At 63.5% G+C, this 27,995-nt stretch overlaps 1 protein-coding gene across 1 annotated transcript in view; it reads left to right on the top strand.

Moving 5' to 3' along the window:
- CACNA1H (calcium voltage-gated channel subunit alpha1 H) overlaps positions 1–27,995 on the top strand; it is a 56,505-nt gene that overhangs the window by 23,794 nt on the left and 4,716 nt on the right. Inside the window, exons 2-29 of the mRNA XM_052635834.1 lie at positions 7,961–8,072; positions 8,232–8,365; positions 8,812–8,909; positions 11,335–11,494; positions 11,811–12,129; positions 12,302–12,394; positions 13,139–13,916; positions 15,115–15,557; positions 16,653–16,804; positions 17,444–17,629; positions 18,343–18,460; positions 18,713–18,868; positions 19,171–19,261; positions 19,419–19,627; positions 21,081–21,497; positions 21,938–22,038; positions 22,170–22,293; positions 22,371–22,439; positions 22,544–22,728; positions 22,907–23,033; positions 23,198–23,323; positions 23,528–23,617; positions 23,863–24,055; positions 24,622–24,639; positions 25,783–25,934; positions 26,659–26,768; positions 26,959–27,092; positions 27,254–27,324. Coding sequence (XP_052491794.1) covers positions 7,961–8,072; positions 8,232–8,365; positions 8,812–8,909; positions 11,335–11,494; positions 11,811–12,129; positions 12,302–12,394; positions 13,139–13,916; positions 15,115–15,557; positions 16,653–16,804; positions 17,444–17,629; positions 18,343–18,460; positions 18,713–18,868; positions 19,171–19,261; positions 19,419–19,627; positions 21,081–21,497; positions 21,938–22,038; positions 22,170–22,293; positions 22,371–22,439; positions 22,544–22,728; positions 22,907–23,033; positions 23,198–23,323; positions 23,528–23,617; positions 23,863–24,055; positions 24,622–24,639; positions 25,783–25,934; positions 26,659–26,768; positions 26,959–27,092; positions 27,254–27,324 — 4,966 coding nt within the window. The remainder of the gene's footprint in view (positions 1–7,960; positions 8,073–8,231; positions 8,366–8,811; positions 8,910–11,334; positions 11,495–11,810; positions 12,130–12,301; positions 12,395–13,138; positions 13,917–15,114; positions 15,558–16,652; positions 16,805–17,443; positions 17,630–18,342; positions 18,461–18,712; positions 18,869–19,170; positions 19,262–19,418; positions 19,628–21,080; positions 21,498–21,937; positions 22,039–22,169; positions 22,294–22,370; positions 22,440–22,543; positions 22,729–22,906; positions 23,034–23,197; positions 23,324–23,527; positions 23,618–23,862; positions 24,056–24,621; positions 24,640–25,782; positions 25,935–26,658; positions 26,769–26,958; positions 27,093–27,253; positions 27,325–27,995) is intronic.

The raw sequence follows: 27,995 nt of genomic DNA, 5'->3' as shown, positions 1-27,995 counted from the left end.
GAATGCACACGAGGGGCCAGGCCCGGCTCTGGGGGTACCCATGCCGAAGCCAGGGTGGATGCCACGTAGCATGGCCTGAGTACCACGTGTGTGGCTGCTGCCCGGCCCTTGAAGGGTACGACCCGTGCCCAGGGGCCCGGCTCTCATTTGGTGAGGCTCAGCCCCTGCCTGGTGGGTGTCACTGTACCCCCAGCCCATCTCACCCACACCCCCGAGCTGCTGAGGCCCTGGGAGCCATCGCTGGATACCCCGCCCAGCCCAGCCCCTCCCACTGGCCACACTGGCCTGCCTGAGGGAGGCTCATTTCAAATGGCATCTTCTAAGGTGAAGTTCAGGTACTGTAATACAGTCAGCACTTTTATAGCGAACGGTTTAGCAGCATTTAGTTCATTCATGGCCTGACCGACCACCACACCTGCCTAATTCTGGAGCTTTACCTCACCCGAAAGGGACGCCGCCCCCTCTGCCAGCCCCTGGCGCCCAGGGGGTCACTGCCTATGGATCTGCCAGTTCAGCACGTCTCGTAAACTAGATGGGATTGTACTAACATGGCCCCAGTGTCTGGCCTCCCCTGCGTCATGTGTTCAGGCTTGTCGGTGCGTGGCAGCAGGTGGTGTTGCTCCACTCCTTTCCATGGCCCAGTAAACAGTCTGGTGCTCGGGTGGACCACGTGCTGCCTGTCCATTTAACTGGTGCACGTTGGGGTTGTCCCTGGTTTTCGGGTGCTGTGAATGCGTGTATGAGCATGTGCTAAGTCACTTCAGTTGTACCCAACTCTTGCAGACCCCATGAACTGTAGCCCACCAGGCTCCTCTCTCTGTCCATGGAGCTCTCCAGGCAAGAACGTTGGAGTGGGTTGTCGTGCCCTCCTCCAGGGGATCTTCCTGACCCACGGATCGAAGCCGCATCTCCTGCAACATCTGCGTTGCAGGCAGATTCTTTACCACGGAGCCACCAGGAAAACCCTGAATGTGTGTGTGTGTGTGTGTGTGTGTGTGTATTAAGCTCCGGGTTTTGGGTCTTTTGGTGTGACCCTGGGCTGTGTGGGGACTCAGGTTAACACTCTGAGGAATTTCCAGACAGCAGCTCTTCATCTTTCTGCTTCCTGGGGGTCCGGAGTGGGCGCTGCACTTGGGCAATGTCTGTGGGTCCTGCCAGGAGCGCTCTGAGTTCCTTGTGAAGCTGGTGGTCCACAGACGGTGCTGCTGGCCAGCTGTCTCACCAGCATGCCAGCCCCTGGGTGGGGGCCACACTCATGGTGTGTGAGCCACCAGCCCTTCCGCGGGGACCCTGCCAGGGCGAGGCTGGCGAGGGAGGCCCCCCTTGTTAGTGACGTGTGTCTGCTTGGATGCTGGCAAGAGAGGAGGCTGCTCTGTCTGTGGCAACCTTGGGAGGTGCTGGTCACCAGCTGGGGGGCTGGGCAGGAGGCCTGTGGGCTCTGGCTGCCCCACAAACACTGGGCTAGGTGTGTCTGCTTGGGTGGGTGGCTGGGGAGCCAGGAGTGGGGACCCCTCCCCAGCCTCACTTAGCCACCAGCCCTTGTGGACTGCGGTGTCCGCACTTCCTAACACCCCAGCTTGGTCACTGCACCAGCGATGTGGCTCCAACGACGCTTACGTTGTGTGTGGATCAGACTTCCCACGTGGGCCCAGCCCTCTTGCCTGCCTGCTGGTGCGCCTGCACGCGCATTCTCTGTAACGGGGTTGCCCTGTTCCCCACCGCAGACTTTTCCCACTCAGCCGCACAGGACATGTTTGAAGCAGCTCACGCACCCGTCCGTGGTCTCAGGATCGCAGACACTGCTGTCGGGTGGGGCTTGGCCCCCTGCACCCGGACCGAGGACGTCAGGGTGCCTCGCCGCTGTAGCGGGTCCTGGAACAGAGCACTCGGTTCTGGACGCTGTGCTGCGCGGAGCGGGGCGGGCCCTGGGGTCTCCGTGCTGCCCTGAACCCTGCCCACGGGATCTCCAGCGGGCTCTGGGGAGGCGCGCTCCCTCCCAGGCCTCAGGGCCCAGGTCGTTATTCCGCAGGGCAGGGCTTCCTCCCCCATGAATAAACATACGCTTTTCTCCTCCAGCAAATAGGAAGCGCAAGGTTGAGTGCTCCGGGACTGGAGGAGACAGAGACGAAGGCCGGCTGTGTGGGCAGCGTGCAGCTACGGGAGGGGCAGGCGCAGAGCCTCGGGGAAGGGGCGGCCCCAGGGCAGGGAGGGGTTTCCCACCAGGGGCCGCCCACAGGCGATGCGTCTGTGGGCAGGTCCAGAGCCCCAGTAGCAGCCTGGTGTCCACCCTTCAAGCTCGTCTTCAGCCGTCCATCTTCCTGCCCATTGGGGCAGCTCTTCCACACCAAATGGGACGGCCCGATGCTAGACCCTGGGGGCGGGGTTTGGAGGCCCGGCCGTCTCCCGCTCCCCACCGCCGCAGGACAGCCTTGAGGGCTGCCCTGCAGGGGTCTTCCTGCTAGGGGTCACAATCAGCTAGGGCCTGCTCTTGCATCTGTGTGTCCTGGACCCTGGCGTACTGGAAGGATGAGGCTCCAGGGGCTGTCGTGGGTACTGGGCAGGCAGCAGGGAGGAGGTGGTCCTGGCGCGAGCAAGAGTGGCCTGGCCTGGGTGGTGGCCTCGGCCATGGTGAGGAGAGCACAGATGCTGACCCGGATGTCTGGCGTGGGCAGCTCTGGGCCACCCCACCGAGGGTTCCTTTTCCTGGTGCTGGAGCCCCTTTGCCTGGGCATGTGGACGTTCACGCAGGACAGTTATGGGCTGGACCTAAGAGGGTGAGTGAGCCCAGCAGATTGCTCTGGGGGCAGCCAGCTCAGGCCTTTTCATCCTCCTGGGAGCTTTGCATCTCTGTCCACGTGATACCAACGTGGCCTGTGGGGTCAGGGTTTGACCCCACATAGCAGTGACACCCGGGGACCCCGCCCCACAGCCCTCGAGCCCTGTGTTCCCCGTGGGTTTGTGGCTTTGGGATCTGGAGCCGGGTCTCTGGGTGAGGATGCCCAGTTCTGCTGTCTGACCCCTGGTGATGGTGTCCCTCATCCTGATCCTCCCCCACAGACCCCGCCCTACATCCTCAGGCCCTGGGGGGGGGGGGGGGTGCATGGCGTCCCCTCCCTCCACATGTCCCAGGCGGCAAGCGAGGGGCCCGTTCATCAGGATGAGGGACGGGTTGGGGGGGTCTGGGTGACCGTCCTCATCTGGAAAGTAGATATCATCACCACTGCTGTACAGGTGGAGAAACAGGCTAAGAAAACGTGAGAGGTGGGTGGTGGTGGTCAGTCGCTCAGTCCTGTCTGACTCTTGGCAACCCCATGGACTGCAGCACACCAGATTGCTGTCCATCATCTCCTAGAGCTTGCTCAAACTCCTGTTCATTGAATCAGTGACACCATCCATTTATCTCATCCCTGGTCATCCCCTTCTCCTCCTGCCCTAGTCTTTCCCAGCATTAGGGTCTTTTCCAGTGAGTCGGCTCTTCGCCTCAGGTGGCCGAAGTATTGGAGCTTCAGCCTCAGCATCAGTCCTTCCAATGAACCTTCAGGGTTGATTTCCTTCAGGATTGACTGGTATGGTCTGAGGCTAAAGAAGGGTGAGAGGTGGGTGGGGGTCATGAAGAGAACCTGGCGGTCATGTTCTTGTCCCCAGACTCGTGGAACCAGCAGGCCTGGGTGGGCTGTGGGCAGCTGCATGATGCTGAGAATTTGGCTCAGGGGTCCAGGACCACACCATCTTGCACCACCCAGGCCTCAGGGACCCCCACCCCGTGCCAGGACCGTGGAGACCGGTGTTCCTGGTGATGGACGTGGTGTGTCAGTACCCCATGGCATGGCTGCTGGCGGGGGGCTGGCCGCCCCTGGCATGTGGTGGTCGAGCCTCTCCTGACCTCCCCGAACCCCAGCTCCCCACCTTGCAGCATCCTAGCGCCTTTGGGGGTCACCTTGCTCCCCAGTTGTCTTCCAAGCAGCCCTGGATGTGCTTTTCTTAACTAGCTGGGAGTCTGGGAATGAGAAGGGACATTGGAGCTAGACATTCTGAAGTGGCTCCACAGAGCCCAGCCCTGGGTGATCCCAGCCCTCAGCCCTGAGCTCCCCAGATGTGGACGGTTCAGCACCATGGACAGCGGCTGCTGTCCACCTTGCCCTCCTCGCCCTCTGGGCCTGTCATTGGGTTTGTGTGGGGTGCTTTGCAGCCGTGGGCTGGGAGACCATGGAGCCGGCACCAAGAGTCTTCACGACAAGACTTGAGTTCCTGCTCTGCACCGGCAGGGGGAGGCCAGGCCCATGGGCATGGCTGCGGGGGTGGGAAGGTGGTCCCCACCAAGGCTGCAGAGACAGAAAGAAGGGAGGAGCCGGGAGGAGGCTGATGCAGGGCCGGTGGATGCGAGGAGAGCTTCGAGATGGAGTGTGTGACCTGCAGGGTGGGGCGGGGGCAGGTTATGGCACTTGAGGGTGTCCCTGGATGGACCAGATCCCTGCCCCCTCTGCTGACTGGGTCTCCAGGCCTGGCTCTGGGTCCCTCTTCGAGCCTGTCTGAAAACCCATTTCTCATTGCAAGCCCCCAGCCTGGCTGTGGGACAGGCTTCCCCAGGGAGTGTCAGTCCAGGCCCCACCCTGCCCAGGCTGGACAGCAGGGCTCTGTCAGGCCAAGGCTCAGGGGGGGTCCGGGAGCATTGGTCAACAGGCTGGTTGCCTTTCTTTCAGCCTCCAGGCCTGGGCAGAACCTTCCTGGCTGTGGGGTACCCGAAAGACCCATGCCCCCAGCTCCTCTGCATGTGACCAGGCCTCTTGCCGGGCTGGCGCAGCCATCTCTGCCCAGCCACACAGCCTGGCTTGCTTGGACCTGCAGTGGAAATTGACTCTGATTTGTAGAATTTGGTTCAAACCTACAGGATTTTTAATTAAAACCCGGAAAATCCATCTGTGTAATTAAGCCTCCGGAAGTCAGCGGCTGTGAGATGAGAGTCCGGTTGGCACCGCCTGTTGTCAGCTGCCCACTGAGGCGTGACTAGGGGATGGCTGGCCTGGGGGGCTGATGGAGCCCCCCCTCCAGCGGGTCTCCTCTCTGGACTGGGCCAGGGGGACCCTGTGCGTGGAGAGCCCTCCCCAGGCAGGCCGGCTTGCGTCTCCTGGGTGCACTTTGTACAGACACGACTTGCAGGACCCTGGGACCTCGTCCCTCACATGGTGTTTAGGTGGGGGTGGGGCGGGTGTATCATAGGATGGTAACCACCAAGGGATGTGCTTGTGGGTATGGATGGGGGCCATATTGGCCAGGTAGGTCACCCCAGCCACATGGACCATGTCCCCGCTGCTCTCGTGAGCCTGTGCTCATCGCTCAGGGTCTCTGCGGCCATGGAAGCTGTCCTGAGCCCCTGGGGCAGGCCACAAGGTTGAGGAAGGCAGACAGGGCCGGCAGGGTCAGGAGAAGCTGAGGTTGAGGGGGTTGTCTATGGTTTGGGAAGGTATTGAGGTAGGACCGCAGCCCAGGACCTCAAGCTGGACTGTCTTTACAACTTGCTGGGGACCTGGCTTGAGGCACTGGTGGGGGACTGCGACCCCCAGTCCCAATAGCCCTTCGTGGGTCCTGGTCCAGACCAGCCTGGGGCTCCAGATGCGCACAGCACCATCGAGTGCCAAGGTCCTCAGCTCTGCCCTACGGCAGCTCCAGGGTCTGGGGTGACCTCAGAGCGAGAGTGGGTGCAGGCCCTGGAGGAATCAGGCTGGTGACATCAGTCTGAGAAGAGGGATGTGATGATGGTGGAAGATGGGAGGGGCTGAGGGCTCAGGGGTGGGCTGGGCCGGGCACCTTGCTGCTCCTGGAGCAGGACGTTCACCACGTGGGAGGCAGGGCCAACCAGGCAGAAGCACTTGGGGTAGAGGAAGAGCCAGGGGAATTGGGGCAGGGAAGGGGTGTCGCAGGAGCCCGGTGCGCAGTCCCCACACCCCTGCTGCCAGGGACGGGCAAACCAAGGGCACAGGCTGCTCTGCACTGCCTCCCTGCAGGGGTGGGGGTGGGAAGCCTGCAAGACCAAGGGTCCAGCCAGCTCTGGGGAGCATTTGACCATCACCCGCCAGGCCCAGGGCTGCCTGCTCACGGTGGCCCGCCATCACGGACCTGGGGGCTGGGCCCTCTGAGCTATCTTAGCGGGATGCTGATTTCTGTTTCTCTGCAGCCAGATCACAGCAGAGGCACTTGTTACTGCTGAACCCATTAAGTGTAATTATGGCGCTCTCAGCGGGAACGGGTAATTACATCGGTGGCCCAGTGCCACATTGCAAGGGGCACCAGGGACCAGGGGCTTCAGAGAGGCCACTGTTGGCCCTGTCCCTGCGGGGCGCCAGGGGAGAAGGGTCTGCCCTTTCTCCCGGTGGGGCGGGCTGCCGGCTCCACAAAGGAAGGAGACAGATGCAGCCCAGCCTTCTCCTGCCCATCCACCTGAATGAACACACAGGCCCTGAACTTGCCCACGCCTTGTCCCTCCCTGACCCCGGTCACAGCGTAGCCTCTGCCAGTGTGTCAGGTGACCTCAGGGTCAGAGACCCTCATAGGTGGGGCCACATGGACTCTGAGCCTAGCACCCACGTGCAGTGGGGCGCAGAGTGGGCAGTCAGGGCCCTGGGGACCGACCCACTTTGCGGAGCCAGGCCCTACTGCTTTGATCACCTCATTGAACTGTGCAATGCGCGCTCCCCCAACTGGCGGACACTGAGAGGGCACAGAGGGGCACCGAGGCTCCAGGGCACACAGCCCGCATGTACTGCAGGCGGTCTGGCCCCTGTCATCCTGCCCAGCCCCCTGGGCGCCTGGGGTGGGATTAGGGGGCCCTGGTACCGAATTTCCCAGGCTGTCTTCCAACAGTGTTTTCCAAGTGCTGACTCTCTCTCTCTTTAGTAGGAGGCCCTTTCCACCCCACAGAGCTCGAGAAGGCTTCCCCGGTCCCCTGCTATCCACCCCAGGGCGGGACAGGTGGGCAGCCCCACAGGAAGCCTGCCCCCGGGGAGGAAGGGTGGTGGCTATGTGTCCTGGTGGGAGGGGGGTACAAGGAGTGCCCCAGGGCCCTCCCATCTGAGGGACACCTGCCTGCACGCACGGGCTTGGATAAAGCCCCACTGCCCCCGCCGGGGAACCCCCTTCCTCAGGCCTGGCACTGCTGGCCCACCACGTGGCTCCCTTATGGAGGCGCGGAGGGGGACCTTGAGGGGTGCACCGTGGCTTCTGTGGAGCCGAGGCGCCACCTGGTGGCCACTCTCAGAATGTGCATCCTCATTAATGTGGCGGGTGGCCTTCCGTCCTGAGGGCCAGCAACCCTGTAGGTGATCAGGTTCACACAGCACGGGTTGATACAGCACTGGCTGCTGGCCAGGCACCCTAATGTCTTGACTGGACACCCTCCTGCCAAAGGGAGAGTCTCCTGGACGGGACCCTTCACGAGCCGACTAACTTGGGGGGTGGTCCTCACTCACCTGACCTTTGTCTGTGTCCCAGCCCCCTTCATCCAGTAGGTCCTCTGGGCCCAGGCACTGAGCTGGGCTAAAGTTCCCATCCCTCTTGCCTGTCGTCGTGGTCAGGGCAACCTCTGGGGTCACAGGAGGGACTCTTGCAGGGCCACGGAGAGGGTCTTTGAGGCTGCCTTTATGGCACCCGTAACAATCAGTGGGCATTTGTGGTACTTGGGGTCCCAGCTGGGCAGCAATGGTGAGCCTGGCCACGGTTTAGGGAGCCTGGTGAAGGGGCCAATGGCGGGCCCCGCGCCTCGGTCCAGGGTCCTGCTGTACACGAGAGGTTGGCAGCGGTGCCCAGAGGCTGGTACTGGGGTCTGTCCCTCACTGCGCAGCTGATGAGCCGGGCACGAAAGGGGGAGATTTTGAGGATGTGGCCCTGTGGCGGATGGGGGATGCTGGGGGCGCGTCCTGGGGCTGCTTAACTGCCACGTGGACCCTTAACTCGGCACCTGCCCCACGTGGTTCGAGCACGTCAGCATGCTGGTCATCATGCTCAACTGCGTGACCCTGGGCATGTTCCGGCCCTGCGAGGACGTCGAGTGCCGCTCGGAGCGCTGCGGCATCCTGGAGGTGGGCGGGGTCGGAGGGGCGGGGCCTGGAGGTGGGCGGGGTTGGAGGGCAGAGTTGGGTGCGGGCGGAGCCTAGAGGGAGGGCGGGGGCGGGGCCCGTCCCCGGCAGCCCTGGCCTTGTGAGGGGCGCAGGCCCCGCTCTCAGGCCCCCCTCCTGCAGGCCTTTGACGACTTCATCTTCGCCTTCTTCGCGGTGGAGATGGTCATCAAGATGATCGCCCTGGGGCTGTTTGGGCAGAAGTGCTACCTGGGCGACACGTGGAACAGGCTGGACTTCTTCATCGTCATGGCGGGGTACGGCCCCTCCCCCGAGGGCCAGCCTGGAGCGACCCCAGTGCCTGGTCAGGCCCGCCTGGGAGCGGCCCCGGGGGGCCCCAGGATGAGAGATGGGGAGGTGCACTCAGGCGGGACGGGGCCCAGGGAGTGCTTGGGTGGGGTGCCCGGGGCGGGACCTATCCCGGGATCCCTGTGTCAGCCCCAGGGACGGTGGGGCAGACACAAGGTGTCCGGGGCGGCTTGTGAGCGGCGAGGATCGTCCAGTGCTGAGCCGAGGCTGTGCTTTCCCTACCTCTGGGCAGCCGGGCTGGGCACACGGCATGGGGATCATGTCTCCAGCAAGTGCTCACCTCCTGGCCTCAGCCGCCAGGGTACCCTGGAGAGAGCCGGGTGCCCGCTGGCCTAGCTCTGATCCCCTCTCCCAGCACCTGCCCCCGCTGAGCATGCCCCTGCTCTGCCCCCAGTATGATGGAGTACTCCTTGGACGGACACAACGTGAGCCTCTCGGCCATCCGAACCGTGCGCGTACTCCGGCCCCTTCGTGCCATCAACCGTGTGCCCAGTAAGTGACCCCCACCGAGGGCTGGGGTAAGCGTGGCCAGACAGCCCTGCTGAGAGCTCCTGAGGCCCCACTGGGCACAAGACCCAGAGACTGTACCGCCTGTCTGGCTGCTGGGTGCTGGGGTCCCAGCCCAGACCACGGTGCAGGCCTCCTACCGCTTACACGGCAGCTGAGGGCTTGCCGCTGCTTTTCAAGAGTGGCAGGGGGCGGGTGGGGACAGAGCAACCCTGTACCGAGCCAGGGTGTGATGGGCAGTCAGGATGAATGGTGGCCCCATGTTCCCCAGGGCTGTTGAGTGTCAGGGGCCATTCGGAACCTCAGACTCATCATCCACACAGCGTTTGGGGTCATGTCCTGGAGCCATGCAGGACATGGTGGGTTCCTTGTTTGGCCCGCCACAGCAATCCTCCTGTGTGAGCCCTGCCAAGGAGCCTGGTGCTCAGGGAAGCATGGAGAAGCTTCTAGGCAGTCGTGTGGGTTTGGATGGTATGGCTTTGGAAGCTTATTTGGAAGGTGGTCTGTGCTGACCTTGGTCATGCCCACATGGGTCTGTGTGGGGGTCTCCGTGTCTTCAAAGTTTCCAGTGTTCTGACTGAGTTCAGCTGTTAGTTTTCCTGGGGTATAGTGAGGGGCATTTCCCACATGACTGTCAAATGTGTGTACTCACGCATACAGGTGGGTCTCGTGTACCACCTTGGTGTGCACAGCCTTTCTGGCTGCCTATCTTGGGTCCTGGTGGCTTCAGCACTGTGGCCCAAGGGATCAGGGCTTGTCCTGCAGCTCCTCCAAGAAGTATCCCCCGCAGGATGGGTCACTGTCTCCTCCTGAAGCTGTCAGCTCCACCAAAGAGCAGGAGGGTGAAGGGTTATGCTGTGGGACTCCTAGGCCTTCCATCTAGCTGCCACTTGGCTTTACCCTCAGGGATCAGACAGGATTCAGATGCTGTGTGACCTTGGGCAAGTAACTGTGCCCCTCTGAGCCTTGGTTTACCCACTTGTGAACATGGTACCCCTCAAGCACAGCTCTGTGCCCAGCACCACCATACACTGGCTTCGTTCACCTGGGTCCCCTTTCAGTGCCTGAAGTGACAGCACAGCCCCTTTCACGGCACAGATCACTTTTTAGGCCAAATGCTGCCTTCAGCCTGGTCTCCCTGTGGGGTCAGGCCGTGGTCCCAAACATGGTGCCTCCCCCACACTGGACCGTGTTCCCCTCACTGCGAGCCCCCAGTGGGCATGGTCCAGGCTGCATCTCACTCTGGCTGCCTGGGGTCTACTCTGAACCCTGAATCATCTTTGGCCTTGGAGCCAGTTGCGGTCTGGTGATGGTGGTGCTCTCGGACTTTGTCCCTGGTGAATCTTCCTCTCGGCCGTTTCTGAAACTGCAGTGCCCCTCCCAGCTGTGATTACTCCTGTAGCCCCAGGGGCCCCTCTGTCACCCAGCAGCCCCTGGGTGCTCTCCAGGGGGCCTTGGCATCTGCCCCTGGCTCTGCCTGCACCCTTAGCCTGGCCCTTGCTTGTTTCTGGAAGTGAGACATGTCCTTGCTGAGGTCTGGGAGCAGGGCAGAGCCAAGACCAAGCGGAGGGCTGGTGGGGCTGGTTGACCCACTCCCTGGAGTGTTCACACACTCCATCACACCCAGGAAGGAGAGCTTCAAAACGCTCTCTCAAAAGCCGCCTCCTGGGACTTCCCTGGTGGTCCAGTGGGTCACTGTCTCCCCCTGAAGCTGTCAGCTCCACCAAAGAGCAGGAGGGTGAAGGGTTATGCTGTGGGACTTCACCTTCCAATGCAGGGCGTGTGAGTTCGAGCCCAGGTCTGCGGGTTAAGATGCCACATGCTCGAGACCAAAAGTCCAAAACATAACACAGATGCAGTATTGTAACAAATTCAATAAAGACTTTAAAAATGGCCCACATTAAAAAGAAAAAAATCTGTAAAAAAAAAAAAAAAAACTGCCTCCTGCCCTGGGGTGCACACAGCCCCTACCTCCCCTCCAGGACTCTGCTTCACATGATTCCCATAGAGAGTGGGAAGAAACACTGGTCGCCAAACACAGTGCCTGCAAGACCCGCGGCTCCTGCATGCAGGAGGCAGCCCAGAGTCTGAGCTGCTGGGGCTTCCCCAGGCTGCCGCTCCCATGACGAGCCTGGGGCTGCGGGACTCCTGAGCTGTCACGCTGGGAGCCTGTCTGGAACCTGTGTGGTCCGGGCCGGCATTCCTGAGGAGCAAGGACCACCTACCCTGAGCCCTTCCGGTCGGTGGCCTTATTTACTGCCCTCCGTGGGGTCTGACAGAATGTGCAGGGGCCTGGGTCGTGTCCCCCGCAGATGCCCACCTGTGAATGGCAGAGAGCTCAGGAGGGGCTGGGGCCTCAGGGATGCCCGGGAGGGCTCTGCTGCGCTGACCGGCTGCGTGATGCCTGCAGGCATGCGGATCCTGGTCACGCTGCTGCTGGACACACTGCCCATGCTCGGCAACGTCCTCCTGCTCTGCTTCTTTGTTTTCTTCATCTTCGGCATCGTGGGTGTCCAGCTTTGGGCCGGCCTGCTGCGCAACCGCTGCTTCCTGGACAGCACCTTCGCCAGGTGCGCAGGCCCTGCCCCTAATCCTCTCTTCCTGGGCCTACCTCTGGAGGCTCCACCCCAACAGGCCCCTCCCTCCAGCCCCCGCCGCCAGAGGCTCCACCCCCAACAGGCCCCTCCCTCCAGGCCCCGCCTCCGGAGGCTCCACCCACAACTGGTTCCGCACCCCCCCCCAGGTTCCTGCCCTCCAAGCCCGGTTCCCCCAGACACGACCTTCCGAGAGCGGCACCAGCGCTGGCGGACTTAGGTCTGCCTCTTACCTTTTGTTTTGTTTGTGTGTATACCTTTGTGTGTGTCTGTTTCGCCGTCTCTCCTCCAGGAACAGCAACCTCAGCTTCCTGCGGCCGTACTACCAGCCGGAGGAGGGCGAGGAAAACCCGTTCATCTGCTCCTCCCGCCGGGACAACGGCATGCAGAAGTGCTCGCACATCCCCAGCCGCCGCGAGCTGCGCGTGGAGTGCACTCTGGGCTGGGAGGCCTATGGGCAGCTGCAGGCCGAGGGCGCAGGTGGCATGGGTCACCACACCTGCATCAACTGGAACCAGTACTACAACGTGTGCCGCTCGGGCGACTCCAACCCGCACAACGGGGCCATCAGCTTCGACAACATCGGCTACGCCTGGATCGCCATCTTCCAGGTGGGCTTCGGGTCTCCCCCGGTACCGCGCGCCCAGCGTGTAGGGCTGGGGGCTGGTGCCGGCAAGGGCTTTCCTGCCCCGCCAGCTATGCCACCCTCCCCAAGACAGGCGAGAAGGGCCCACTGCCCTTGCAGGGCCGTCCATGTGTCTAGCCGCCTGCCTCCCCCACCAGGTGATCACGCTGGAGGGCTGGGTGGACATCATGTACTACGTCATGGACGCCCACTCCTTTTACAACTTCATCTACTTCATCTTGCTCATCATCGTAAGTGCGGGCTTGTGGGGGGACATCTGCTGTGAGGGCCGGGGGGTGTCCCCACATTGTGGCAGACCTGTCTCAGATCCTGAGCTCCCCTGTTACTGGCCACGGCCCTGCTCCTGGGATCCATGGAGGTCCTGTGCCATCCCGGCCCTCCACAGGGAGTGTGACCCCCAAAGGTGGCACTCAGTTGGTTCTCTCAGTGGCCCTGGGGTCTGAGGCAGGGTCTGCATAGACCAGAGGTGAGTTGAGCCAGGAACTCGCCCCTTGTTACCTCAGACCGTAAACCCAAGCACAAGAGAGTGTCACCTGCTGACCCTGCCACGGAGGACAGTGCAGCCTTGGGGGCTGGGGGAGGCCTGACCCAGGCAGGAGGATCTAATTGAAAAATATATCTTCAGGAGAAGGGCATGAACCACACAAATGACAGGAAGGAGTCTCCCCACATGTCCTCGAATTGTCCACAAATAATCAAGGAGCAGCCACTGCCCACCACCCATTTTAGATGCTGGGGCTCAGCATCGAATCAGCAGGGATCCCGCCCGTCCCAGGGCCCCCGCTGGCCCCTAGACCGGGAAGCCCACAGTAGGGCTCAGTGTATTTCTCATCAGGGGCTTGATTGTGGTGTAGAAACCACAGCTGCTGCCCTGGCCTCCTGCCCCACCCGAGATGGTGGATCCCAGTGCTCCCCGCTTCCCCACCTCCCGGGAGCACATGGCCAGCGAGCTCATGGCTGCCTACCCACCACAGGTGGGTTCCTTCTTCATGATCAACCTGTGCTTGGTGGTCATCGCCACGCAGTTCTCAGAGACGAAGCAGCGGGAGAACCAGCTGATGCGGGAGCAGCGGGCCCGTTACCTGTCCAATGACAGCACGCTAGCCAGCTTCTCTGAGCCGGGCAGCTGCTACGAGGAGCTCCTCCGGTACGTGGGCCACGTGTGCCGCAAGCTAAAGCGCCGTGGCCTCCGCCTCTATGCCCGCTGGCAGAGCCGCTGGCACAAGAAGGTGGACCCTGGTGGTGCCGTGCATGGCCAGGGCTCAGGGCGGCGGCCGCGGCGGGCAGGCGGGCACACCGCCTCCGTCCACCACCTCGTGTACCACCACCACCACCATCACCACCACCACTACCACTTCAGTCACGGCAGCCCCCGCCGGCCAGGCCCCGAGCCAGGAGCCGGCGATACCAGGCTGGTGAGGGCCGGAGTGCCAGCCTCGCCCGGGCGCGGGCCCCCTGACGCTGAGTCGGTGCACAGTGTGTACCACGCTGACTGCCATGTGGAGGGGCCGCAGGAGAGGGCGCGCGTGGCACACGCCGCAGCCACTGCCGCTGCCGGGCTCAAGCTGGCCGCCGGGCTGGGAGCCATGAACTACCCCACCATCCTGCCCTCAGCCGTGGGCAGTGGCAAAAGCGGCCTCGGGCCCAAGGGGAAGCGGCCTGGTGGCCCCCCGGGAGCCGGTGGGCACAGCCCCCTGAGGCTGAGCAGCCCAGATCCCTGCGAGAAGATCCAGCACCTGGTTGGGGAGCATGGTAAGGACCTGCCCCTGTGGGGAGCAGTGGGGGGTGGGGTACAGGGCTCCTGGGACGTCCCAACTAATGTGCCCACTCTCGTGAGCCCAGCCTTCTCCTTTGGAGTCCTGGACAAGAGAGAGAAAGGGGGCTTAGGGGCCTCAGATGGGAGGAGGTGCCTCCCCACCACCATCCATCCTGTGTTCTTGAGCAGCTGATGGCTCAGTGGGGTGCGAGTGTTTGCCACAGGGAAATGAGAATTCTGAAGCTGGCAAGCAAAAAAGAAGCCCTGAGGCCATGTCCCATGGCCCACATTCAGCCCTGAGCGGGACGGCCAGTCGTTTCTCAGGAGGAGCACTTGGCCTGGGCTCTTGGTGGGGAGACTGTGGCTGGGGCGGGGGGGAGGGGAAGCCAAGGTCACAGAGCTCCCAGAGGCCGAGCAGAGAGGAGCCAGGGTACCCCTCGGTACACCCGGTCCTCCCACCTGGGCCCTTGGCCTAACCAGCCTGGCTCATGGGGTCACACCAGGCTGAGGCCTCCCAGGTGGCCGGCACTGGCAGGGGCACCCAGGGCAGGGAGAGGTGTGTGTGCCGGGGCCGCCCTGTGTGCTCACATGGTGCCCCGGGCATCACCGCACACATGCCTGCAGCTCTGCACTGCGCCCTGGGGAAGCATGACCCTGTGGGGTGCCTGGCTGCGGCGAGTCTAAGCCTCTGTGGGTGCAGAGTCACCTGGGCCCCAGAGACTCAGCCGGGGAGCCAGCGCCGAGTGACGATGGCTCAGGGCATCATGAGCCAGAACATTCACGGTCACGGCATCCGTGTACTGGAAAGAGGCTCATGTCCTATTTTTGTGGGTGGTGTGGCTCCTGTGGGGATGAGCCTCTGCCTCTTTTTATCCCTGAGTGAACAGAGAGCAGCTCTGCAGGGCGTATGAGTGTGCAAGTGTGTGTGTCTGTTCCTGTGCATGTGCTCAGCTGTGTGCCCAGGTGTGTATGAGAATGCCCAGATGTGCACCCGTGCTCAGGTGTATGCAGATGTGTGTGGTGTGCTCAGGTATGTACAATGTGCTCAGCTGTGTGCTCAAGTGTATATGAGTGTGCCCAGGTGTGTGCAGGTGTGCACACGGACACCATTCACCCCACAGCAGCCTCCATGAGCGCCTGCTTCCTGGGCACCAGCTGAGCTACCTGAGGCTGCCCGCATCCTTCTCCCCGCAGGACTGGGCCAGGCCCCCAGCCACCTGTCAGGCCTGAGTGTGCCCTGCCCCCTGCCCAGCCCCCAGGCGGGCACGCTGACCTGTGAGCTGAGCAGCTGCCCGTACTGCACCAGTGCCTTGGAGGACCCCGAGCTGGAGTTCAGCGACTCAGACAGTGGAGACTCAGACAGCAACGGGGTCTATGAGTTCACACAGGACGTGCGGCATGGGGACCACCGCGACCCCATGCAGTCGCCCCCCATGACGGAGGCGCCAGGCGCGGGCAGTACACGGCGGAGGGGGCCGCGGTGGGCGGCGGCGGGCGAGCAGGGCGGGCTGGGCCGCATCTGGGCCTCCTTCAGCGGCAAGCTGCGCCGCATCGTGGACAGCAAGTACTTCAACCGGGGCATCATGGTGGCCATCCTCACCAACACGCTGAGCATGGGTGTCGAGTACCACGAGCAGGTGGGCGCCCACACAGAGCCCAGCTTTCATGGACAGAGCCCCCCGTATGAGCTGGGCCTTCAGGCTGGGATGCCCTGGGTGGCCCCAGAGGGGAATGTGGCAGTGGCACGTAGTGCTGGCGCGCAGCCCCTGCCCTGGGCTGGGGCTTCCCCGAGGAGCAGCAGCTGGGCTGGCAGGGAGAGGTCGTCCTCCCTGGGGATCGAGGCCAGTTCACTCTTAATGACCAAACTGCCTTCCTCCTCTTCTGCCCTCTGGGCTTTTTAAGTCCCTTAAGCTCTGGTCTTTCATCCTTTAGCAATTTCAGGGAAAATGCAAGTGATGTTAGCCTCCAGCTGGCGGCTGGGAGGTGCCGTCTGTGAGGGTGAGATCCAGGGCAGGAGCAACAGCAGGCTTGGGGATCCCTGGCCAGGAGGAGCCTCTGCACGCACACACATGCACACACGCACGTACGCAAAGGTTATCTGTGCAGATGTGAGCTTGTGCACAGACACACACGTGGGTGGCCACGCATGCACACAACACATGTGGGTACATGCAGACTCACATGTGCACATAAGCAGACCACACACCGGCACACAGCAGCATTTACGCTGGCACAGGTGTGCGCTTGCACACATAGGCAGACTAGCATATCCCTGGTAAGAAAAGGGCCTCTGGGGCCTTCTGCTGACAAGGAAAGGTGTGCGGGGCCACCAGGGCCAGGGCAGCTGCTGGGGGAACCACTGTACTGCCTGCACCCCGGGTACCCACACGCCCACCCCAGAACAGATGCTCTAGGCTCTGTTCCCAAGGCCTGTGCTGTTGGGGTCTGGGAAGTGTCCGGAGCCCGGTTTCTCAGACATGCTGCTGGGAAGGTCAGGTGGAGCCTGGGGGAGCCAGGGACAGTCAGGGTGGGAGGGCCAGGCAGGCTGGGGTGCAGCTGGAGGGGACACCCCTGTGGTCCCTGTTTCCTCCTCTGGACAGCAGCCTGAGATGTTGCCACAGCCCCTTGATGCAGCCTTACCTGCTCCTAGCTCAGTGGACTGGTGCCCCACCCTGCCATGACAGGCAGTGGGGGCTGGGGACAGGCCCTGACAATCACTCTGCCGCCCACAGCCCGATGAGCTGACCAATGCCCTGGAGATCAGCAACATTGTGTTCACAAGCATGTTTGCTCTGGAGATGCTGTTGAAGCTGCTGGCCTGCGGCCCACTGGGCTACATCCGGAACCCCTACAACATCTTTGACGGCATCATTGTCGTCATCAGGTGGGTCCCCTCCTCCCCTGGGGCCTGGGGAGGCTCCAGTGTCCACCACAGCCCCCGCAGATGGCAGAGCCCCCACCACTGGGAAAGGCCCTGCCGTCAGGGTGCAGAGGTGGGGTCTCCTGGGGTGGGACCCTCGCCCCTCCTCAAAGGCAGAGTCGGGTGCACATGGTGAAGTCAGCTGCAGCTCAGGTGGGAGTTTCTAGAAGCTAGTGGAGCTGTTCCCTGCGGGAACAGAGCAGGCGCTCAGTGGCCGTTCAGCCTTGCAGCCGGCCTCCGCTGAGGGCTCAGCCCCCACAAGAAAGGCCAGCTTGCTACAGCAAAATCCGCACAGAAAGGACCAGGGGGACCTGGGGAAATTCCCTCCCCCTGGGACAAAGCAGGGCCCTTGGGAGTCAAGGGGCCCCCAGCCTAAGGAGAGCAGACAAGCCAAGCACCCTGGAAAGGCTCTCAGTCGAGTCTGCCACCACCACCCCTCAGCCACTCCCACGCTTTGATGCAGCCGAACCTGCTCCCAGTTGGGGTTGAGCAGAGGCCGCGGTGGCTCCGGGCTGTCGTTCCTGCCTCTGGGAAGAGGGTGTACCAGAGTCAGGGCGGGAGTAGGCTGTCCTAACCCTGCTCGTCCCACCCCCCGCCCCCCAGCGTGTGGGAGATCATCGGGCAGGCGGACGGCGGGCTGTCAGTGCTGCGCACCTTCCGGCTGCTGCGGGTGCTCAAGCTGGTGCGCTTCATGCCCGCGCTGCGGCGCCAGCTGGTGGTGCTCATGAAGACCATGGACAACGTGGCCACCTTCTGCATGCTGCTCATGCTCTTCATCTTCATCTTCAGGTGCGTGCGCCGCGCAGGGGCCTTCCTGCCCCGGGTGGCTGCAAGGGGAAGGCCTGTGGCAAGGAGCCCGCCGCACTGGCGCTCGACGGGAGGCCCGGCTCCCAGCCGGGACCGCCCACCGCGCCGGCACCGGACGGCCCCGCCCACCACGCGGGTCCCGCCCACCGCGCATCCCTGGCTTCGGGGGCCTGGGATGCCCTGAGCCTGAAAGAGAAAAGACAAATTCAGTTACTGTGGGTTTTGCTGCTAGGCGCCAGCACGCAGTGGGGGACTTGGAACTGTGCTCAAGAGCCAAGGGCAAAGGGGCGGAGGAGGGCGGGGCAGGCAGGCAGGCAAGCTGGGGCTCCTGGACCCCTGGTGCTGTCGCTGAGCCCAGGCCGTGGGCCGGCTTGGCCCCAGGCCTCCGGGAGCGGGCTGGGGCGGAGAGGGGCCCACATAGGCCGGGTGAGACAGACACCCAGTCCTGGCCGCTGTCTGAAGCCAGAGTGGCCTCCAGTGTTCCCTCCATTCTTGGCTTTGGTCTTACCACCTATAGAATGGAAACAGCTTGTCCATGGACCCTGGGCAGCCCTGCCCACGAGGAAGCTGGAGTTCTGGGAGGTGTAGAGGAGTGGATGGTGGGCGTGGGGTGACCAGGCTGGGTCCCCAGCCCCATACCTGGCCCTCTGCACCAGTCACTCACTGTACCCGTGCCTGTCCACCATCCCCCCCAGCATCCTTGGCATGCATCTCTTCGGCTGCAAATTCAGTCTGAAAACAGATACCGGAGACACAATCCCCGACCGGAAGAACTTTGATTCCCTACTGTGGGCCATCGTCACCGTGTTCCAGGTACAGCTGGGCAGGCCGTCCCCTGCTGTGCACGGGTGGTCCCTGGAGGGCCATAGCCCTGCTCGGAGCTGGCTAAGGCCCCTCCGAGACCACTGGGGGTGAAGAACGGTGGCCGGGACGTTGGGGTGGTGGGCCTGGTCTTACTCGTCCTTCTGGTCCTGAGACCTGGTGGTATTCCCCCAGCCAGGACCCTGTCCTGGTGCCCCCTCGGCCCCCACATTGGGCCCACTCTGCCCACCGCCCCTCCCCCAGATCCTCACTCAAGAGGACTGGAACGTCGTCTTGTACAACGGCATGGCCTCCACGTCCTCCTGGGCCGCGCTGTACTTCGTGGCCCTCATGACCTTTGGCAACTACGTGCTCTTCAACCTGCTGGTGGCCATCCTGGTGGAGGGTTTCCAGGCCGAGGTGAGGGGGAGCTTCCAGGGGAGGTGAGGGGGCTTCCAGGCGAGGTGAGGGGGCTTCCAGGGGAGGTGAAGGGGAGCTTCCAGGGGAGGTGAGGGGGCTTCCAAGGGAGTGAGGGGTTCTAGGGGAGGTGAGGGGCTTCCAGGGGAGGCGGTGGGAACCAGGAGTGTGGGGCAGACTCCCCCCAGCCATCCTCGCCCTGCTGGGCTCTTCTGTCCACTCCCACCCCTTATGGGCCTGACCTTTCCATCCGGGGTCACCCCCCATGGGGAGCCTCACGTGTGCTGTGTGCTCGGTGGGCACAGGGCGATGCCACCAGGTCCGACACAGATGAAGACAAGACGTCCACCCACTTGGAGGAGGACTTGGACAAGTTCCGAGACCTCAGGGCCACAGGTGCGCGTGTGGATGGGGGGCAGGGATGGGGCGGAGGGGATGCTGCCTCTAGGGTCTGGGCACAGCTGGGACTCCGGAGGGGGATCCTAGGCGGACAGGCTCTCCTTCCTGGGAGCCCTGCAGGCTCGAGTGGCCTCCCCTCTCCCCCCTCCCCTAGAGATGAAGATGTACTCGCTGGCAGTGACACCCAACGGGCACCTGGAGGGCCGGGGCAGCCTGCCCCCTCCCCTTATCATGCACACGGCGGCCACGCCCATGCCCACCCCCAAGAGCTCCCCACACCTGGACGCAGCCCCTGGCCCCCTGGACTCGCGCCGTGGCAGCAGCAGCTCCATGGACCCTCAGCTAGGAGACCAGAAATCTCTGGTAGGGGACCCTGCCCTGGCCTCAGGGCACCTTCAGGCTCACCCCCCCCCCCAACACACAGCTCTTTAGGCCTCTCCCAGAGACGAGTGAGGGTCCTGAATGTGCCCTCCCCACTCACACCCCAGAAATCCCTCAGCCCCAAGCGCTTTGTTTTCTATAAATGGAACTAGAAACCACTGTTCTGATGGGAGGCATATGAATAAGCAAGTAGAATAGCAGGCCAGAAGTTTATCTTCCAATTTGCGCAATGTAAGATAAAAGCTGGCAGAACACAGAATGTACAAGAAGGGAAAACAGAGAAGGATGGCAAAAAGGTGTAAAAGCTGAGTACACGAAACAGGTGACGGAAGCCGGGCAGAGGCTTCTGTGCGTCACCAGCAGCACCCTGTGGAGCTGGGGCCCACAGTCTTTCCAGACAAACCCAGGAAGCACCACCCCAGACAGATGCAGCTAGAGCCGGCTCTGTGCATCTCAGAAGGGCCAGAAGGGGTGGGTGGAGCAGGACAAACTAACTTGGGGTGGGGTGGGGGGTGAACCTGGAGGAAAGTCCAGGCGAACCATCGAGAGGGGGAGGGGACACTGAGTGTGGGTCACAGAACAGCTGTGGCCAAGCACATCACAGCTAAGCTGCTAGCTCCCCCAGGAGGAGGATGGGGCTGTTGGGCCAGATTCCAGCTCAGCTCCTGCTGACCCAGGAGGTGAAAACGGCGAAGGGCAGAGAGCATAGGTGCAGCAAAGGTGAAGTCCCGGAGCACAGCCCAGTTTCTCTCCTGAGGCGGCGCGTGGCTTCTCCTTGGAAGTCCAGAGCCTGCCAGCCAGAAGCTGATGAGCGGTCCCTCCTCAGAGCTCCAGGTCAGCTGCTGGGCCATATCTGAGGATCCCTGGCCCGTTGATGACCTTCGCCCACCCTCTGGTCCTCAAGCTGCCGTGCGAGGCCCACTCAGGGCTCTGACACTTGCTGGCGATGTCTCCAGCTCACCGTTGACCCACTGTGTGCCACAGGCATCTCGCAGAAGGCTCCCTGCCACTAGCAGCTCCCCAGCAGGGCTGTCCGCTCCTTAGAGGAGAGGCCCTGTTTAGCTTACACATGCATGTTAGTTGCTCAGTTGTGTCTGACTCTTTGTGGCCTCATGGACTGTAGCCTGCCAGGCTCCTCTGTCCATGGGATTCTTCAGGCAAGAATTCTGGAGTGGGTAGCCATTTCCTTCTCCATGGGATCTTCCCAACCCAGGGATTGAACCCAGGTCTCCTGCATTGCAGGCAGATTTTTTTACCATCCGAGCCACCAAGGAAGCCCGTTAAAAGAGATGATCCATGTACGAATGTCACCCACAGGTGTCAGTGGAGATCCCTTTCACCAGGGAAAGGGCCGTGAGCCAGGTGCCCTGAGGCCAGCATGTTGGGGGTGACTTGGGAAGTGTGTGACCTGCTCATTCCTGCCCCTGCCCCACAGTCTAGCCTCCGCAGCTCGCCCTGCGCCCCCTGGGGCCCCAACAGCACCTGGAGCAGCCGGCGCTCCAGCTGGAACAGCCTGGGCCGCGCACCCAGCCTCAAGCGCAGGAGCCAGTGTGGGGAGCGCGAGTCGCTGCTGTCTGGCGAGGGCAGGGGCAGTGGCAGCACTGATGAGGAGGCCGAGGATGGCCGGCCAGGGGCGGGGGCCTCGCCGGGCACGCGTGCCACGCCGCTGCGGCGCGCCGAGTCCCTGGACCACCGCAGCACGCTGGACCTGCGGCCCCCACGGCCGGCCACTCTGCTGCCCACCAAGGTCCACGACTGCAATGGGCAGGTGCTGGCCCTGCCCAGTGAGTTCTTCCTGCGCATCGACAGCCACAAGGAGGATCCGGCCGAGTTTGAGGACGATGTGGAGGACGTGAGTGGGGGTGGGCCTCACGTTGGCCCCTTGCCTCTGCTCCCCCTGTTGGGGCAGCGTTCATGGGAGGCCTTGGGGGCGGGAGGGGGCAGGAAGCAGGACAGGCTGGGCCAGAGCACATCCACGGGGAGCTCTGGAGCGGGATTCGCCCCAGGGTCGGCCCCACCTCCGGCTGAGGGCTAGTTCTGGGCTGGAGTTGGTCAGGCAGTGAGATGTCTGCAGGGGGAGGGGAAGTGCCTTCTCAGCTGGGCACCTCACTGCCCAGGGTGCTGGGGCCCACCTGGGTGGGGATCTGACGATGGCCACTCACCGGTCCCCTAGACCCCAGTGTAGCTCCCTGGCCCGGTGCCTGGGTGGGTGGACAGGGCTGAGCCTGAAGGTGGCAGGGGCTGGGGTTGGTCAGGCTGGGAGGGGCCCTGAACACCACCCCCCCTCCCCAGAGCTGCTGCTCTCGACTGCAGAAGGTGCTGGAGCCACACAAGCCGGGGTGCTGCCGGAGCCGCGAGCCCTGGGCTCTGTACCTCTTCTCCCCGCAGAACAGGTGAGGGGTGCACCTGGGAAAGCTGGCCCCGCCCCGGGGGCCCCCTTTGTCCCTACCAGACGGTGAGCTCTGTGGACAGAAGCCAGGGCTTGGCCAGGACTGTCCCCAAAACCCCCACGCCTGGCTCCCAGGTTCCGCATCTCCTGCCAAAAGATCATTGCTCACAAGATGTTCGATCACGTCGTCCTCGTCTTCATCTTCCTCAACTGCATCACCATCGCCCTGGAGAGGCCTGACATCGACCCCGGCAGCACCGTGAGGCTCTCTCCTCGCCGGGGAGGGGTGGGTCCCATGGCCACGGCCACCCGCTCCCATCTTCCTGTCTCCTGCAGGAGCGCGTCTTCCTCAGTGTCTCCAACTACATCTTCACAGCGATCTTCGTGGCGGAGATGATGGTGAAGGTACACCGTGTCCTGGGGGACCCGGGGGTCTGTCCGTCTGGCCTTGCAGCTGCGGCCACATATACAGGGCGTAGGTCCACGAGCCCATCATCTGTACTCACCAGGTGGTGGCCCTGGGCCTCGTCTCGGGTGAGCACGCCTACCTGCAGAGCAGCTGGAACATACTGGATGGGGTGCTGGTCCTGGTGTCCCTGGTGGACATCGTCGTGGCCATGGCCTCGGCTGGCGGTGCCAAGATCTTGGGCATCCTGCGTGTGCTGCGCCTGCTGCGGACCCTGCGGCCACTGAGGTGGACTGGGCCGTGGGGCGGGGCCAAAGGAGGGGATGGAGGCAGGAGGGTGGGCCCACACGTGGGGCGGGAGAGGGGCCCGGGCTGCAGGGCAGCCAGGTGTTTGCAGTGCTGGGCGCTTCTGGTGGCAGCTCCCTTGGGCGCGTCCAGCAGCGCGTTCCTTCTGGCCCTCTTCCAGGGTCATCAGCCGTGCGCCGGGACTCAAGCTGGTGGTGGAGACTCTGATATCGTCCCTCAGGCCCATCGGGAACATCGTCCTCATCTGCTGCGCCTTCTTCATCATCTTCGGCATCCTCGGGGTGCAGGTGCGTGGCCTTCCTGCCGGAGGGACGGTGGGCGGTGGGCAGCAGAGGCAGAGTCGCCCGGGAGGGCTGCGGCCCACGCAGGCAGGGAGAGGGCGGGGCCCGTGAGGGGGCGGGGAATGGCAGGGCAGGGCCGTGCCCTCTGAGTGACCACCCCTCCCGGTCAGCTTTTCAAGGGGAAGTTTTACTACTGCGAGGGCGCTGACACCAGGAACATTTCCACTAAGGCCGAGTGCAGGGCCGCGCACTACCGCTGGGTGCGACGCAAGTACAACTTCGACAACCTGGGCCAGGTGGGCGGGGCTGGGGCGGGGCGGGCAGGGCTGGCGGGTGACTCACCCACCTCAGCCCTGATCTGGAGGGGGGGAGCCTCAGGGTCTCAGCCGGCAAGTTAGGAGGGTTCGCGGTGAGCGAGCTGAGGCAGCGCGTGTGGCCCTGCAGGGCGCGCCCAGCAGGAGGCCACGCCCAGAGGTGCCCGCCTTGCTCTGGCCTCGCAGGCGCTGATGTCGCTGTTCGTGCTCTCGTCCAAGGACGGCTGGGTGAATATCATGTACGACGGGCTGGACGCCGTGGGCGTGGACCAGCAGGTGCGGCGGGCAGCCCTGCCCCTCCGCTTGGGACTTCTCCCTTGGTCTCCGCTCATCTCAGAGCGCGCAACGTCCCCAGAGACGAGGCTGCCTTTGGCAGAGGTCCACATCGGGGGGGGTCAGAGCCCGTGGGCGGGGCTCAGCGCGTGTGGGCGGGGCCAGTGCCCGTGGGCGGGGCTCGGCGCATGTGGGCGGGGCCAGTGCCCGTGGGCGGGCCAGCACCCACGCGCTCTCCTGTGCTGCAGCCGGTGCCCAACTACAACCCCTGGATGCTGCTCTACTTCATCTCCTTCCTGCTCATCGTCAGCTTCTTCGTGCTCAACATGTTCGTGGGCGTCGTGGTGGAGAACTTCCACAAGTGCCGGCAGCACCAGGAGGCCGAGGAGGCGCGGCGGCGCGAGGAGAAGCGGCAGCGTCGCCTGGAGAGGAAGCGCAGGAGTAAGGCCCTCCGAGTGGCGGTGGCCGGTGGCTACTGCGCGTCACCCAGCTCCTCCCCATCCACCTGAGCCCCCCTTTCGCCTATGGGAGGGTGGCTGGGGACCAGGAGGCCAGCCAGGGGCAGCTCCGCGACCTGGCTGCTGCCGCCGAAAACCAGGTCCGCCTCGCCCCTAGCCCAGGGCTGTGGGGACCGCATCCGGGCAGCGGCTCAGCACCCTGGCCCCGGAGCCCCCCGCCTGGCCCTAACTCCTCTCGGCCCTGGCCTCTCCAGATGGCTCTGCACGCTCGCCCTTCATGTTCTCAGAGAAGAACGGCTGCGGAGGAGGCAGGGGGCCCTTCCCAGGAGGCACAGGGATGAGACCCCAGCCCCCACGCCCACCACTGCAGGGGCAGGCTCACCCCGCTTTTGTGTTCTCATGCCTCGGTGGGGGGAGCAAGCAGCCATTCAAGACAGAGAGAGGGTCTTAGGACACCCCTGCCCAAGCTGGGGAGCAGAGTGGGCTTCTTCCAGGAGGGGTCCTGGCCCCACCCACCGGCCAGCTCAGACCATCTCCTTGTCTTTCCAGGCACTTTCCCCAACCCAGGTACCTGCCCCCACCCCGCATGCCTCAGCCCTGCTTCTGCCAGCCACTGCATGGGGCTGTGAACTGGCCTGATCTCTGCCCCTCTGCCCCTGCCACAGGGAAGGGTGGACATTGCAGGAGGGTGCCAGGCAGGGTCAGCACGGGATGGCTGCAGGGTGCCAGGTGCCAGTGGGAGGAGGAGGGATTGCTGGCTGGCCTGCCTGGTGTTCACGCTGCTGCCTCTGAGCCCGTGTGTGCCTCTGCCCAGCTTGCACGCCTGCCTGCTGTGCTGGGACGCCTGCCGGCTGGCTGCCCCATATCCTCAGTGCTGGCCCGGCCTCACTGGCCTCTGGCCCCCTTGGCTGCTGTGCTGAGCTCTCTAGTGACCGCATGCCAGACCGAGGAGCATGCGGGCCCCAGGGAGGGGTTGGTTCCCATTGGCCCCCGCTCTGCCTGGTCCCTGCCCACAGGTTCTGAGGCCAAGGTGGGCCCCCTGTGCAGTGGGGGCAGCCGGGCCCTCATCTAGCGGGCACTGGTGTGCTCTAGGGAGTTACTGCAGGCAGAGCATTTAGTGCAGACAGAGCTGCTGGGAGATGGACCCCCTCCCATCCCCCAGGTCATGGCCACCAACCTCAGATGGACCAGAGGGCAAGCAGGCCCGAGACAGCAGGCACACGGCCACAGGCCTCCTGGAGGACAGGGAGCAGAGGGACTCCGGGCCTGGTGCCCAGAACGCAGCATATGCCCAGTCGGGGAGATGGGGGTGTGGTGGGCCACCCTGCCCTGCCCTGCCCTGCCTTGGGACTGTCCCTGCCCCCTAAAAAGCTCCCATCTGCCCCTCCCTTCATTGCTGAGGTATCTCTGGACCCTGATGCCAGTCCAGGAGAGTAGATGACACAGGCCCTGGCTTGGGACCTCCTGGCAGGGTGGGGGGTCCAGACAGGGCTCCAGGGCAGGGCCCAGGTGGAATCTCAGCTTCTCTGCCCACTCCAGGGATCTGCTCTGAGGCTGAGGCCCTCTTGGAGGAGGAGGTCAGTGGGTGACCTGCCCCGAGGCCCATGCGCGAGCCTGGGCCCTCCCCCAGCCCCCTGACTCCCCAGCACCTGGGAGGCAGCCCCCTCATCCCGCCCCACCTGCCCACTCACCACTGCACTCTCCCCGCAGAGGCCCAGCGCCGGCCCTACTATGCGGACTACTCGCCCACCCGCCGCTCCATCCACAGTCTGTGCACCAGCCACTACCTGGACCTTTTCATCACCTTCATCATTGGCGTCAATGTCATCACCATGTCCATGGAGCACTACAACCAGCCCAAGGTGGGGCTCACTGTCGTGACACACCGGCCCCCCTGCCTCCAGGCCTGCAGCCCGGTTAGGGGGTGGTGTCGGTCGCCAAGGGTGGGGTCTGTTGCCAACCAGGTGGTGCTACCCTGAGAGCTGGAGGCCCAGGTCTGCAGCCCTGCCTGAGCCCTTGTCAGGGTTTGTGGGATACATGGAGGTGTGGCTTGAACAAAGGGCCCTCCTTCCTTTAAAGCCAGTGGACACCCTGGGCCACCTGTCCCAAGGGCATCCTTGACCCTGTGACAGGTTCCATCCAAAACGCTGGCTAGGGGATGTCCGCAAGTCCAGGAAAGGTCAGACTGAGAGGGTGATGCTCTCAGATCCCATCTCCATTATTTCATCAAAGACGGGACGCCCCCTCCTCCCAGAACAGCTGAGAGCCTCTAACTCTGTAGCTGAAGCTGAGCCCATCTGGTGGGCTGGCTTCTACCCTGGGCTGAGGGTGGGACTGGCCTAGGCAGGGCTGGGAGTCTGGGTTCCCAGCAGCGGGTTCCCCCAACTGGGGGTCGTCCTGAGAATGCTGTGAGGGTCAGGCCAGGCAGGCCTCCCTAAGCCTGCACAGACCTCCATCCAGTAATAGCTGAGGCCTGTCTGTGGGCAGGCCTGGGGTGCCCCGGTTGGTCAGCAGAGCAGAGAGGTGGGGCAGGGCGGGCAGCACTGCAGGGGGCCTGACGTTCAGGAGCCTGGTGCTTGCCCCCAGGCTCTGGACGAGGCCCTCAAGTACTGCAATTACGTGTTCACCATCGTCTTTGTTGTCGAGGCTGTGCTGAAGCTGGTGGCCTTTGGGTTCCGGAGGTTCTTCAAGGACAGGTGTGTGGGATGGGGCAGGTGGGAGCCACGGCTGGAGGCCTGCAGAGGCGACGGTGCTGAGCAGGGGTGCCGCTGGTGACACCAGGACATTCCCAGGGGATGGGGAGGGGACTCCAGGTGCTCCAAAGGGCCAGGGGTGCTGGGGAGGAGGCACTGGCTGGCACTGAGCCATGCCTGCCCACCCACCCAGGTGGAACCAGCTGGACCTAGCCATCGTCCTGCTGTCCATCATGGGCATCACGCTGGAGGAGATTGAGATGAACGCGGCGCTACCCATCAATCCCACCATCATCCGAATCATGCGTGTCCTCCGCATCGCCCGCGGTAGGCCGCCGCCCACCTGAGCCCTGCGCTGTTGGAGGGCCCGCCCCCTACTTCCTGCCTCACCTGCCCCAGTGGACCACCTGGGGACCTGGAGGTGGGGGATGTGTAGTCCAGGTCAGACCAGCCCCATCCCCCCACTAATGCTCGGCTCCCCGTCCTAGTCCTGAAGCTGCTCAAGATGGCCACGGGCATGCGGGCCCTGCTGGACACGGTGGTCCAGGCGCTGCCCCAGGTATGTTGGCCACTCGGGGGCCTGGCCTGGGTCTGGCTCCCCTGCTCCCAGGGTGGGCATCACAGACGCCCCCAAGAGGACAAGACTGCAGGAGGGCCTCACTCACTGGTCAGGCATCACTCGTTCACGTGGTCTTTCTAGTCTCTAGACAAACGCAATTATCAAGCCCCTCCCCGCCACCTACAGGGAATAATGGGCTGCTGAGCTGTGCTGTGAGGGGGCGGCCCACCTGCTTTGCGGCCTCACTCTAGTCTCTCTGGGGAAGACCAGGGCCCACCGCCCAGTGCAGTTCTGCACTCAGTGGGCTTTGGGCAGAGGGCAGAGCCTGTGTGGCTGCAGTGGGCTTGTCGAGTTTGGAGGACCACACCCGGGCCTGTCTCTCCTGAAGCCAGCTCAGGCCCTGTCCTCACATCCTGTGTCCACAGCCCCAACCCTGACCCTGTGTGGCTTCTTGAGTTGAAAGTCTCATTGCCCCATCTGTGTAGTATTCAGCCCCTGAGCCAGTCCACCCGGGCATCCATGTATCCATCTGACCGTGACTCCAGCCCTCTCAACAAGCCATCCAGCCATCCAGGCTTCTATCCATCCATTCAGACAGTTGTCTGTCCCCCATCTACCAGATGTCCAGCTGTCCATCATCCAGCCCTCCTGGCCACTGGCCACCAGCCTAG

Source organism: Budorcas taxicolor, chromosome 2, assembly GCF_023091745.1.
Source record: "Budorcas taxicolor isolate Tak-1 chromosome 2, Takin1.1, whole genome shotgun sequence".
Taxonomy (NCBI): Eukaryota; Metazoa; Chordata; class Mammalia; order Artiodactyla; family Bovidae; genus Budorcas; species Budorcas taxicolor.
The sequence above is the reverse complement of the archived record's forward strand: the minus strand, read 5'-3'. Positions and strand labels throughout refer to the sequence as shown.